General features: G+C 44.8%; 1 protein-coding gene across 2 annotated transcripts in view; it reads right to left on the bottom strand.

The window, feature by feature from the left end:
* The window catches only part of GAK (cyclin G associated kinase), a 191,091-nt gene that overhangs the window by 101,573 nt on the left and 75,286 nt on the right, over window positions 1-14,232 (bottom strand). For both annotated transcript variants that reach the window (XM_082248017.1, XM_082248016.1), the window contains exon 9: window positions 9,137-9,249. In XM_082248017.1, the coding sequence (XP_082104143.1) occupies window positions 9,137-9,249 (113 nt within the window). The remainder of the gene's footprint in view (window positions 1-9,136; window positions 9,250-14,232) is intronic.

Below are 14,232 nucleotides of genomic sequence, written 5' to 3'. Positions count from 1 at the left end.
GAACTGGGAAATCTGTCACTCAACTGCTAACTGGAGAGACATCCAGGGTTTTCAATATCCAGCAAGAATGTATCATTAGCTGCCGATTGTGGAAAGTCTTACAATTTATGAGATTATAACAGGAAAGAAAGACATTCTCCAAAGGACACCAAACATAACTGAACAGGTGTGATGGGTTATAGCCTTTAAGGGGCTAGCTTTCAGTTCCTATGTGACAAGTGTCCATTTCTCTTGTAGACAGCAGTATAATCCTTGGTTGCCTATTATTCGTAAGGATGTGTGTCCCTCAGTGGATGATAGAGAAACAGCTTTAAATTGCATGAATATTTTGAACATAGGAAATTATTGTTTTCTTACAATTTATCATAATTTTTTTTTAAGTTGAACACCTGCCACCAGCCTCACCTTCAGTCTTGCACAGTTGCACAGGTTCCTTTTCTGTATTGATATGGTTTACTCTGTTGAAGCAAGTCAACTAGAGTCCGCTTCATTTACTGGTGGGAGAAAATTCTTACCCTCTGTCTGGCTCACTCCTTTTATTCATTGGATTTCAGTTCTTTCAACCATGGAGGCACAGCATCACATGTTGGCATTACCTAGGACAGTCTGCATGCAAATGCAGTCTGCCTAGAACACCCACTCCTTCAGACTGGAATTTACCAATCAAGGCATTTTGATATTTGTGCAACTCTTCCAAAGAGCCAGCAGACTGCTTGCATCAGGGCTTGGGACTTTTGAGAAGTGTGCTGAAGGAGGATGCCTTGATGTTTTCAGGAAGCTATGTACAACATCCTATTTGCCCCTCCCATTATCTTCAAACACAAAGTGATGACCGCACACCAATGTAAGTGAACATGTGAAGTTTATTCACCACTGTAGATCCATAACTGGACATCAAAACATCATGGACAAGGACAAAAGGTTGACGCGTTTCCCGAGTTTACACTCGCTTACTCGTCATAACCACCCCTCCCATTAACTATGATCTGTCTGCAATTCATAGGGAGGTACAGAGACCCCGTGATGACATCACTTGGTCTAAAATAAGACAAGAAATTAAAAACAGAAAATGTTTTTTTGTAAAATTCTTACTAGCATGCCGATGGTCAAAGGGGAATTAGCCACTTGACCTCCGGAAGATTTACCCTCTTTCATAACCATTTTTTGCAATACGGTACTGCATTACACAATTTTTACACAAATAAGCTTTTTTTGTGGTATTTGATCACCACTGCATTTTTATTTTTTGCGTTGTAAACTAAAAAAGACCAACAATTTAGAAGAGAAATTGTTTTTTATATATATATATATATATATATATATATATATATATATATATATATATATATATATATATATATATATATACATATACATATACATATACATACACACACACATATATATACGAAAAAAGTGAAAAATAAAAATAATCCCACCTAGCAGAGCTCAACTCAGAAAAGTGCACACAATATATGTGAGCAAAATAAACAAACAAATGAATCAATATATGTGTTCAAATAATCACCGAGAACCCAATCCCAAAATTAATTGAACAATGAATCAAGTGAAAATCAGTGAAAAAATTCCAGTGAAACACACATGAATAAATCAATGTATAACTAAAAGTCCAATAATAGGAGAATAATGATATGTGATGATCCAGTGAGATTCCAGTGTAAGCTGAACAGAAACACACCAACAAAGTGTCCGCCACCTTTGTACTCCACTCCCCTCAGCTAGAACACTCACCCCCACTTTTTGCCCTCCACTCTCATGGATAGGGCTGTGGAATATGCACCACTGCATAGGTTATAGGAAATAATGGATCCTTGGTGATTCTCAAGATGCCGCTCCACATATACCATAAAAGAAAGAGGAAAGCCAACTAGTGCAATAACGTATGAACTAGTTTATTCCATTTAAAATCCACTAATATGCATGTACATGGGATATAAATATGCAAAGCACATCATAATCATAAGAGTGGGGATCAGGATGCTCACTTGCTCCGGACATGTGATGTACCAGCATTCGGGTCCAGGACTCTCCGGTGAGACACCACAGCTCACCCGATCAATCACCAGGGATGTGGCCATACATCAGCTTTAAAATTAAACTTCAGCTATAAAAAGCTTCAGCGTTTACAAAGACTCTGAACTTGCTCTGTTTGTATATAAAAAGGTTGACACGCTGATAGATGTTTCCATAGAAAGTAAAAAGCTGTAAGAGTGCCCAGATGATAACATTCTGAAGATTTTTGATAGTACCGAATGCCAACTGCTGTTCAACCCCTTTCTGTAGAAAGGCCAAAACCCTAGCAATGGAAAAGAAGCGAGGGTGCACCTTCAATGATTCACACCATAAAATATACGATTTCCACGTACGATGATATAACTTCCTGGAAGTCGCCTTCCTGACCTTCAATAGCGTAGGAATCACAGAGTCAGAAAGAGGTCTCTCTCTCTCTCTCTCAACACCTGGCTTTCAACAGCCATGCCGTTAAAGCCAGCGACTGTAAAGCAGGATGGAAGATCGGGCCTTGAGACAGCAGATCTTCCCTGAGAGGAAGTCACCAAGGAGCATCAGCGACCAACCTTATCAGGTCTGCATACCAAGACCAGCGAGACCAGTCTGGGGCCACTCAGGTCGGAATCTCATCCACCAAGACACTCTTGATGCTCCCCTGGTGATTGATGCAAGCCACAGCTGTGGCATAGTCCGATTGAATCCGAACCAATCTTGCAGACGAGTCGTCCATTGTCACAGACAAAGCTTTATCGCTCTGAGCTCCAAAACATTTATCGACAGTTTGGACTCCTCTGCTGTCCAGGTTCTCTGGGCACAGAGCTTACCCAGCACCCCACCCCAGCCTGACAGGCTGGTGTCCGTGGTTACCACCGTCCAAAACAACGGGAGAAAGGACTAGCCCTGGCATAGTGCTGGCGACTGAAGCCACCACAACAGAGCAGACTGTTGTGGCTCAACCAAATCACAGTGTCCAAAGGACTTTGGATCCTTGCTCCAATTGACAAGAATCTCCTTTTGCAAAGGTCTTGTATGGAACTGAGCAAACAGAACTGCCTAAAAGGTTTATACCATCAGACCCAATACCCGCATGCATGTTCTCAGAGAGGGTAGATGGGTTCCCAACAGCAACCAAATCGCCTCCTGCAATTTTGCAGCTTGTCTGGGGGGGGGGGGGGGGAGAAAAACCCTCACCAAGGTAGAGTCCAGAGACAGGCCCAGATAATGCCATCTCGAGGAAGGTATCAGGGTGGATTTCTTGAAATTTATGGTCCACGCAAACTCCTGCAGGGTTTGGACAGTGATCGTTAGGTCGCCCAGCAGGGCTGAAAGAGAGTCCGCTCTCAAAAGGAGATTGTCTAAATACCCCAGTACTGCAATTCCCCCCTTGGCACAGCAATGCCAACACCGGGGCTATTACCTTGGTAAAAACCCTGGGGGCGGAGGCGATACCAAAAATGGTAACGCCACAAATTGATAATGCTCTTCTGCTACTGCAAAGCGAAGAAAGCGCTGGTGTCCAGCATAGATAAATAGAATTGTGTAGATATGCGTCTTTAAAATCCATTGAGTCAAAAAAAAAAATCTCCCTGGTGTAGTGACGCCACTACCGAGCAGATAAATGTCATACCAAACTTCTGTACCCGCACAAAGCGGTTCAGGGCCTTGAAGTCCCCCTTGCTCTCCTTTCTGGGCACTGTGAACAATATGTAATAATATTACATAATGGGTAATATGTTAGAAATAAAAGAATGCCACATCGTTTGAAGGAAATGAAAATCATCATCAACCTACAGAGGGCTGTATTCAAAGCTAGTCTAATTTGCTGAAATTTCATTGCAGCAACTCAAAATGATACTCAGTAATTTGTATGGCCCCCACGTGCTTGTATGCATGTAGGAGACGACGGATGGTGTCCTGGGGTTTTTTCTCCCAGATTTGGACCAGGGCATCACTGAGCTCCTGAACAGACTGATGTGGGACCTAGCGGCATTGGATGGATTGAAACAATGTCCCAGAGGTGTACTTCACTGACCCACCACCAAACAGGTAATGCTGAACAACGTTACAGGCAGCACAACGTTCTCCGCGGCTTCTCCAGACACTTTCACATCTGTCATTTGTGCTCATGGTGAACCTGCTTTCATCTGTGAAAAAAAAAAAAACAGGGCGCCATTGGTGGACCTGCCAATTCTGGTGTTTAATGGCAAATGCCAATTGAGCTACTCGATGCCGGGCAGTGAGTACAGAGCCCACTAGAGGATGTCGGGCTCTCAGGCCCCCCTTATGAAGTCAGTTTCTGATTGTTTGGTCAGAGGCATTCACACCAGTGGCTTATGGGAGGTCATTTTGTAGGGCTCTGTCAAGTTTCATCCTGTTCCTCCTTGCACAAAGGAGCAGATACCAGTCCTGCTGATGGGTGAAGACCTTTCACGGCCCTGTCCAGCTCTCCTAGAGTAACTGCCTGTCTCCTGGAATCTCCTCCATGCGCTTGAGACTGTGTTGGGAGACATAGAAAACCTTCTGGCAATGGCACGTATTGATGTGCCATCCTGGAGGAGTTGGACTGCCTGTACAACCTCCATAGGGTCCAGGTATTGTCTCATGCTAACAGTAGTGACACTGACCCTAGCCAAATGCAACACTAGTGAAAAACACTCAGAAAAGATGAGTAGATGGAAAAAAAGTCAGTGGCGTCCACCTGTAAAACCATTCCTGTTTTGGATGTCATCTTATTGTTGCCCATCAAGTGCACCTGTTAATTTCATTAACACCAAAGCAGCTGAAACTGATTAACAACCCCCCCTCTGCTACTTAACTGGCCAGATCAATATCCCAGGACTTAAGGAATTCTTCACAATCCATTGTGGAAACGAACGTTTGCAGGGCCGAGTTAGGGTCAGCTGTCCTTCTAGAGTTCCCAGTCCTCCGAGTGAGCCACCGCACTGGAGAGGAGAAGCTGTCCACAACCCAGCTGGCGTTAAAGAAAACAACGAAAAAACCCAGCCTCCGTGCCACTTAACCAGCCAGTAAAAAGTAATCTGGCATCTGGAAGCATGCTGCTTTGTTTCCGGTTTCAGTGCCATCTTATAATGTCACAGGAAGTGCATCATCCGATGCCTTCTTGGTCCAGCTGAGGCGGAGAAAGAAGCAGAAAACACCCCTGCAGCCTCCCGAATGCACCCCGGTCACCACAGGCAGTAAACTTTGGCGCAAAGTTGCCTCTGAGCATCGAGAGTTGCCCTCTTAAACAATAGGGCAAGTACCCACCAACAAAAAAGGGGAAACCCCTTGAATACAATAGTCAACAGACATAGCGGCAGCCTACCTATAAGGGGGGGGGGGGGGGGTCCGATAATCACAATTACCAGACCAAACAAAATAACAAAACAGGATGGTGTGTGTAACCTTGAGGGTCTGGAAACACAAAACAACTGAGGGTCAGAGGAAAGGGAGGGGCTTTTTAAATTTTATCTGATTTGTGTTTCTTGTAGAGGGCAGAGGCAATCATCTGTCCAAGTATCTTCCCTGGAAGATGAAGGGGGAAAATGTTATCTGCAGGTTAAGGCCTCATTCACACAGGACATTTTACTCTGTGCCCCATGCAGGGCTGCGTTTTACTAGCGTGGAGATGCACAGGTGTTGTGTGCAACTCTGTGCCACCGGTCCCACTGCTGTCTATTGGGACACAACCACTTCTCCCAATGTGATATCCGTGTGGGTGCATTTGGGGCCATGCATCCGCATGCATGTGGCATTGGGAGCAGCGACTGTGCCGCTTGCAGCCGCTGAATCCTAAGTGACAGCTACAAGAATGTCTGCACAGGGATGCACTCAACGCCTTTGCATCCCCATGCGGATAAAGACTGCCCTGCACAGGGCACAGATTAAAATGTCCCGTATAAACCTAATTCTATACCTTTAACTAGCTGTAATGTCTATTTAGGAACTAGTTCCGCCCCAAACTGTGTGGTTGCACAGTGGCATTACAATCCTTCATGTGGAGAGAGATTCAGAAAGATTATCTGCAGGTTTAGCTATTCACAGTAATTGGGATTATTATTTATACACTTGTGCCTTCTATTCATTCAGTATTTGATATATTTTTGTGTTCTTTTTATATTTATATATGTATTCATTTTTTAAGGTTTATCAGATTGAGTATTTTCATCTTTTACACTTCTTGCATTATCTATACTATTTTAGCTTCATCACACATCTGAATAGCGCACTACCCTTTGCTTTTAAATTTTTTTGCCAGCTAATGAGTACTTGTGTTGGTGAATGCTGCAGTTCATTTATAGGTGTGGATAGTAGCCATCCCAGCAGCGCACCTGTTTTCACACTTTATTTTTTATACAAAGCCTTGTAAGTCACAGGTAATAAACCTTTCACATCCAAACTAGGCTTTAGAAAAAAAGGGGATAACATTACTGGGGTGGCAACAGATCTAAATGTAAGCATATCTAAACTCAAAATCAAGAAGGTAATACAGTGCAGACTACCGGTCCTTACATGTGATGATGGATTAACTTTCTTTTTAGGCTTTTGTTTGCAGCCAATCACATAATCGGTTTGTATTGTCTAGACCAGTGTTCCCCAACCCCCGGGCCGCGGACTGGTACCGGTCCGTGGATCAATTGGTACCGGGCCACCCAAAGAACTTCAAATAATTTCACTGTGGCGGCGGCCGAGGCGCAGAGCATTGCGCCCTCCCGAGCTCGCCCATTGTGTGACAATAGCGAATGAAAATTTGCTATTGTTACACTGATCCTCCTCCTGGAGGGGGGGGGGTTCTCTGCTATCGAGGAGACTCCGCACTATCAAACGGAAAGAGGAGCAGCAGTGGTTTTATTAGAATGCCCTCTTATTCACCCAGGCCTATTGCACTTATTTAGGTCAACAACTCCTGGGTCAAATGTGTTTGTGCGGGTTCAGGCATCTCACTAGAGATAACGCACGGCGTGACCCCCCCTCTTTTTTTTCTTCCCCAATCTTATGCTTTCACCATCTTTAGTAGCGTAGGGTTTCCCTGTGTTTCGCAGTTTGTACTTTTGTGTGGGCAGGTGGTATCTTTGCATTGTGGAACTCCATGGGTGAATTCAATAAAAGTGTAAGTTAAAAAAAAAACTAACAGTGTATGGCCAACTTTAGGGTTTACATTTACTTTAAAGTGACCCGTCAGCTGTAACGCTCTTGCGTTTTTTGTTAGTGAATGGATTTGCAGCTGCAGAATTATTACACTCAGTAGTCATGTAGAGATGTGTTGAACAAACATATCCAACTCTCAGGACTCATCACCGTGCTCAGCCTGCATTATGCAAATATACATACACTCAATATGATGTTCCTGGAGTGATAGGATGTATATGATAGTATAGAGGTGAGAGACAGGCGTTAGAAATGGTGAGCACTCAGTAGTAATATTCAGGAGAGTGGTAGGTGATGATAGGTAGTATGCAGATAGGTTTAGCAATCGTGTATAGTAACAGGTGGTAGGGGACAGCAGATGAAGTATACAAGAGAGAGTAACCTAGTGCAATGATGTAGATGATGGTAGGCTCAAGAGCTAGCAATCTATGAAGTTATGCAGATGATAGAAATAGTGCTTACATAGTAACAGTCCTTTAGTATGCAGAGGTAGATAGTGTAAGTTAGTTAGGAAGAAATCCCCTGTGGGGTACTTATCACTAGTTGGGTTAGTAGTAGCAAGGTCCAGTAGCAAGAGAGTGATCCGGTAGCGAGATACGGGATCGGTAGCGAGGTTCCAGTTTTGTTCAGGCAAAGGAATAGCTAGAAGCTCCGGCAGCAAAGGACAAGACTGGTCAAGCATGCGGTTTGAACGAGCAATGAGTGAGAGAAAACCGGCGATTGAAATAGCCGCTCATAGCGGCGCTCGGCGATGATGTCATCGTTCTTAAAGGTGTATGCGTTCCACCTAGTTAGCAAGGTGGGACGCAATATTAAAGGTAGAAATGGGAAATAAGGGTACCAAGGGTACCAGAATCTTACATCAGCATAGACCCAGAATTGTGAGATACCTACAGTGACCAGAGATGTAACAACTTTTGGGCCCTTGGAAAACTTATTTTTCTTCTTCTTTTATAGGCTGACTTTACTTTGGGCCCATAATGACAGCATTGGATCAAAGGGAGCAGCGTACACTAAAAATGTTCTCTTGTTTCTGCCTTCTTCATTAAACGATGCACGATGATCTCTGTATTGAAAGGGGGAACGCTGGCATCTCTGTATTGAAAGGGGCACGATGATCTCTGTATTGAAAGTGGCACGATGATCTCTGTATAAAGGGGGAACGCTGGCATCTCTGTATTGAAAGGGGGAACGCTGGCATCTCTGTATTGAAAGGGGCACGATGATCTCTGTATTGAAAGGGGCACGATGATCTCTGTATTGAAAGGGGCACGATGATCTCTGTATTGAAAGGGGGAACGCTGGCATCTCTGTATTGAAAGGGGCACGATGATCTCTGTATTGAAAGGGGCACGATGATCTCTGTATTGAAAGGGGCACGATGATCTCTGTATTGAAAGGGGCACGATGATCTCTGTATTGAAAGGGGCACGATGATCTCTGTATTGAAAGGGGCACGATGATCTCTGTATTGAAAGGGGCACGATGATCTCTGTATTGAAAGGGGGATTGCTGGCATCTCTGTATTGAAAGGGGCACGCTGGCATCTCTGCATTGAAAGGGGGAACGCTGGCATCTCTGCATTGAAAGAGGCACGATGATTAAAATTGATGATGAACATTAAAATTATTAAAATAAAAACAAGCGGGCCACGGAAAAATGATCAAACATTTACCGGTCCGCGGCGATAAAAAGGTTGGGGAGCACTGGTCTAGACAAAATGAGAGCTAAATAGGTTAGGCAACAACTGTGATTTACACATCATACAATATAGCTCTACTGATGCTTGGATGTTTACTTTCCATTAAATGTTATCTAAAGCTATATACAGTATTTCTGCAGTAAGCTTTAATATTACCTTGCCAGAAAACAAATTAAATTATACTGAATTGCTGGAGAACATAAAAGCATGTTTACAGCATATAAAAATACTTTATAGAATAGAATGTCCAGTTACCTCAGTAATAGGCGATTTGGGGTTTATGTTTCGCTCTGTAGCAATTTCTTGGAGTTGACCAACTACTTCGGTTATAGACAATCGTTCCTCTGGATTCACCTTTAACATAGATTCTGTGATAAAAAAAAAAAAAAAGGAATGATCACTGGAAGAAAAGCTAGCTTACCAAGATTTAAACAGGAAAGTGGTTCACTTTGTATACTTCTAATGGCTATAAAGAAGTTGAGCCAGAGTATCAAAGCTTAATGACTCATGCACACTGGACGTTGTAAAAAATGCCAGGAGCTTTAGCTGTAGAATGCCACGTTTAAAAAAAAAAATGCAAGTTTTGCCGCATTTTTTGTATTAGCATTTTAAGCAAAACTATACCCCCACAAAAGCTTATGGGCTCATAAATGCAGAATAGCCACGTTTTTCAACATTTTTTTTGTTAAAGTTAGAGTGTTTTTACAGCCTAAAATAAAACTCCTCTGAAAACCCACTAGTTCAGGGTTTTTTTTACAGCCAGAAAACGCCCCTGCCAAAAAATGCTGATAAAAGAATCTGTGTGAATAGTCACATAGGATAACATGTTGGGGAGTTTAATGGCTCCAGAAAAACACCTAAAGTAAAAAACAGCAGCTGTATAAATATTGTGTACATGAGGCCTAAAGCTCCAATGAGCTTACCAAATACTGACATTAGTCAGTAACTCAAAGACAATTAGGAAAACAAACTTTTTTTTAGAACATTTAATAAAAAAAAAAAAAAAAAGAAATTGAAATGGATGAAAAAAATTGAATTTTTGAATTACCGTAAAATCCATTTCTCTGATGTTCATTGAAAGACACCGCTCCCGATTCTTAACCATGGGGTTATACTGCCCCCTACAGGAGGACACTATGTGGGAAAAAGCTGGACTACGCCTATGGGCAGTCCCAGGGGGTTTACCCCCACTCTCAGCTATAGGCACTTAGTTGTGTTACAAGCAGTGTCAGAAGAAAACCAACGCCAAAGAGGGGTGGGTGCTGTGTCCATCAACGAACATCAGAGAAATTGATTTTACGGCAAGTCAAAAAACTCAATTTTCTCTTTCATTCATTGACGGACACAGCTCCTTATTCTTCTTAACCATTGGGACGTCCCAAAGCAGTGTTAAACAGGAGGGGAGGGAAAAAAGCTGAAAAAATTCCCAAGGCTAACCATAGTCAACCAGGAAACATGGAGCTCAACCATACACAAATGAAGCTCACCTGAAAAAAAAAAAAAAAAAAAAACACCCTCAAAGAGGACCTGGTCCTCTAAACAGCAGCCTGAATATACCTGGTAACCAAAAGAAGCATCCGCAGATGACAACACATCCAGGTGGCCGCCTTTCAAACCTGCGTCACTGCTGCTTGATGACGGAAAGCCCAGGAGACACTAAGCGCCTTAGTAGAGTGCTCCTTGACAGGGAAAGGAGGAACCTGACCCCTGATGCAATAGGGCCTGAATCACCGTCTGTCTGATCCATCTGGAAATGGTCGCAGAAGAAGCGGACAACCCTTTGTGTGGTCTGTTCATGAGCACAAATAGATAGTCTGACTTCCTAAAAGACTCCGTAGCTGCCAGGTACACCCTAATTGGCCGGACCACCGCCAAGGCATGCAAGGCAATTTCCTTCAGATGTTTAGCCTGTAGCACAGGGAAGGCAACACAATGTCTTCATTCATTCATTGAAATGACAGTCAGAGATCACCTTAGGAAGAAATGACGGACAGGGGCGAAGCACCACCTTATTGTGAATCACTATAAAGGTGAACGACAGGATAACGCCACCAGTTCAGACACCCTGCACATAGAGGTGATAGCCACCAAAAAAAGGTCACCTTCTGTGGTAGCGCAAGCAGGGAAACCTCCCGAATATTTTCAAAGGGAGGCTTCTATAGAGCTGAAAGCACCACATTAAGATCCCAGGGCGGCAACGGAGCCCACACTGAAGGAACCAAACGTCGGACACCCTGAAGAAAGGTAAGCACCAGGGAGTGTGAGGCCAAAAGTTGTTGGAAAAAGACTGCCAAAACAGATACCTGGCCCTTGATGGTACTCAAGGCCAAATTTCAGTTCAACCCCCTGTTGAAGTAAGGTTAAGAGCTGATCCACCAAGAAGGAGCAAGGATGAACCCCAAGAGACTCACACCACGCAATGTACGTTTTCCACGTACGATAGTAGATCTTCTTAGAAGTAGATTTCCTAGCTTTCAACAGCGTAGGAATCACGGATTCAGACAAACCTCTATCCTTCAGCACCTGGCATTCAACAGCCAAGCAGTCAAAGCCAGCAACTGTAAAACAGGATGGAAGATCTGTCCTTGGGACAGAAGATCCTCCATGAGAGGAAGTCCACAAGGAACATCAACAACCAGCCATACCAGATCGGCGTACCAAGACCGGCGAGGTCAGTCTGGACGGAATCCCTTCTGCTTTGGTCCTGCACAGATGGTGTGGCAGAAATTTGAGAGGGCTGGAACGAATCCGTCATCCCACATTAGAACGCCGGCTACTTACCGAGCCACCAGGACACTACTTGTGCCCCCTTGGTGATTGACATAGACCACAGCCGTGGCATTGTCCAAATAAATTTGTACCAGACAACCCTGAAGACCAATTGTCCAATGAGCCAGACAAAGGCTAATCGCTCGGAGTTCCAGAACATTAAATCGTCAGTCTGGATTCTACCAAAGTCCAGACCCCCTGAGCACATCTGTGCTGAAAATGCCTCCCTACCCGGACAGGCTGGCATCTGTGGTGATAACCGTCTTATACAGGGGAAGAAAGGATATTCCCTGTCGAAGTGCCAGAGAACGAAGCCACCTCTAGAGACCATAGATCCTTGCCTCATTTCAGCAGAATCTCTTTAGCAGAGATCTTGTGCGGAACTGTGCAAACAGACCGCCTCGAGGGTGGACACCATCAGGCCCTGCAAGCGCATGCAAGCCTGGAGAGATGACTGTCTGCTGAACAACAGAGGCGGAATTGCCTTCTGCAATGTCTGGAGTTTTTCCAGAAGAAGAAACCATCTGCTGGATTAGCAAGAGATGAATCGCAGCATGCAACTTCTGCAGCTTGTCCATAGGAAGTAACACTCTGGCTAGAGCCGAGTCCATAGTTAGACCCAGATAGTCCAGTTTTGTGGAAGGAACCAGAGCAGACTCCTGAAGGTTCAGCATCCAACCAAATTCCCTCAGAGCTCGCAGAGCAATCTCCAATTGTCCATCAGAGAAGTTGGGAGACTCCGCTCATAGAAGATCGTTCGGGTACCCCAGTACTGCGATCCCCCGCTGACTCAAAACAATGCTAGCACTGGGGTCAACACTTTTGTGAAGACCCGAGGCGAGACCAAAGGTCCACGCCACAAACCGATAATACTTTTTGCCCACCTCAAAACGGAGGAAGCGTTGGTGACTGGCACAAATTAGAATGTGCAGGTAGGCGTCCTGATGTCGATAGAAGCGAGAAAAAAAACACTGATGTAGGGACGCCACTACCATGTGAATGGACTCCATGCAAAACTTCTGTACTCACACAGTTTAGTGCCTTGCGGTCCAGAATCAGACGTACCTTGCCTTCATTCCTAGGGACTGTAAAGAGGTTTGAGAAATTGTTCCGAAATTTAGGACGAGAACAATCACCCCTTAAAGTAACAATTCTTGCACTACCCCAACGAGACCCCGTAAGTGATCTGAGGACAAGTGCAGGTTGAAAGGGAAGAACCTTTCCAGAGGATAAGAACGAACTCGATCCCATAGCCTGACCAAATAACTTTGTGGAACCACGTGTCCTTTACCAGGGAGGTCCATGGATCCGGAAACCAGCAAAGACTTTCCCCCACCCCAGATACGGGTGAGGGCAGCCCTTCATGCAGTGGCAGCCTTGTCCGCAGGTCTGAAAAAGCCTGCTTGTGGCTTGTTAGACCAGATCCTCTTGAAACCTCCGGTGGAGGCCCTGACTTTTGATCCCTTGTCTTGAGAACCTGAGGGACAAAAAAACCTCTCATGAGCTGAGAACAATGGCCCACATCTACGACGGGGCTCCTTGCCCTTAGTAGCCTGCAGAAGAAAAAGTACTTTTCCCCCCTGTGAGACCCTTAACGATATCATCCAAGGAAGCTCCAAACAGGCAATCCCCTACAAGGGGGAGATCAGATAAGGCCTTTTTAGAAGTCTGGTACGCAGACCAGTATTTCAGCCAGATAATACACTGAAGGACCACTGCTGATGCAGACAGCCTAGAAATCAAAAGAGCCAGAAACAAAGAGGCATTGCAGATAAACTGTAGCCCCTGGACCAACTGATCTGCCAGCTCCGCAAAGACAGGGGGGAGCTGTTCCCCCTCCAGGTCCCGGCGTAAAAGTTTAGCCCACTCCGTCAGAGCTTGCGACACCAGGGCAATAGTAAACACCGGCCTAAGTGCTGAACCAGCCACAGCGAACATATGGCGGGCCAGAGCCTTTCGCCCTCCTATCAGCTGGATATTTAAAGGCCGGGGACTCCTCAACCGGAATAAAAGGTAGCTTTATGTGACCTGGAAACAAACGAGTCCACTACAGGTGTGACCGTCCACCTTTATTATTCCTCGAAAGGACACTGCAAGCAAAAAGCGCTTAGTAACCACTGCGTATTGACAACTCACTGCTTTGTGACAATGTAAAGTAAAAATAAGTGGAAAAGGGAACACCCTCTCCGCTTTGGAGGGCCTGTGGGTGCCAAAAGGGACCAGCACCTCCAATGTAGCATCAGCCGCAACCTCCATTTTTAAAGTGTCATGCACTGGAACAAACCATGCATCCACCAGAGCCTTTTCATGCACGGCTAGAGGAGCAGAGAAATCATCCTCACTATCTGAGCACTCAAGGTGCGTGGATGCAGACCAAGTATGGTCGTAATACACTAAGCTCACCCGGAAAACATAATCAGGGGAGGCCGCCAACTGCGATCCTGCAAAGGGGACGCCCACAAAGGGCCCACGAATGGACCACCTACTGGACCCCGTAAAAAAACAAGGGGGGGGGGGGGTCGCCCTCCATAGAGGGCATAATAGGAAATAGTCCCCTTAAAAGGGGGCCGCCCGCCGTGATG

The sequence above is a fragment of the Pelophylax lessonae genome (assembly GCF_965119305.1).
Source record: "Pelophylax lessonae genome assembly, chromosome: 1".
Classification (NCBI taxonomy): domain Eukaryota; kingdom Metazoa; phylum Chordata; class Amphibia; order Anura; family Ranidae; genus Pelophylax; species Pelophylax lessonae.
Note: the sequence above shows the minus strand (reverse complement) of the source record. Positions and strands in the feature narration are given on the sequence as shown.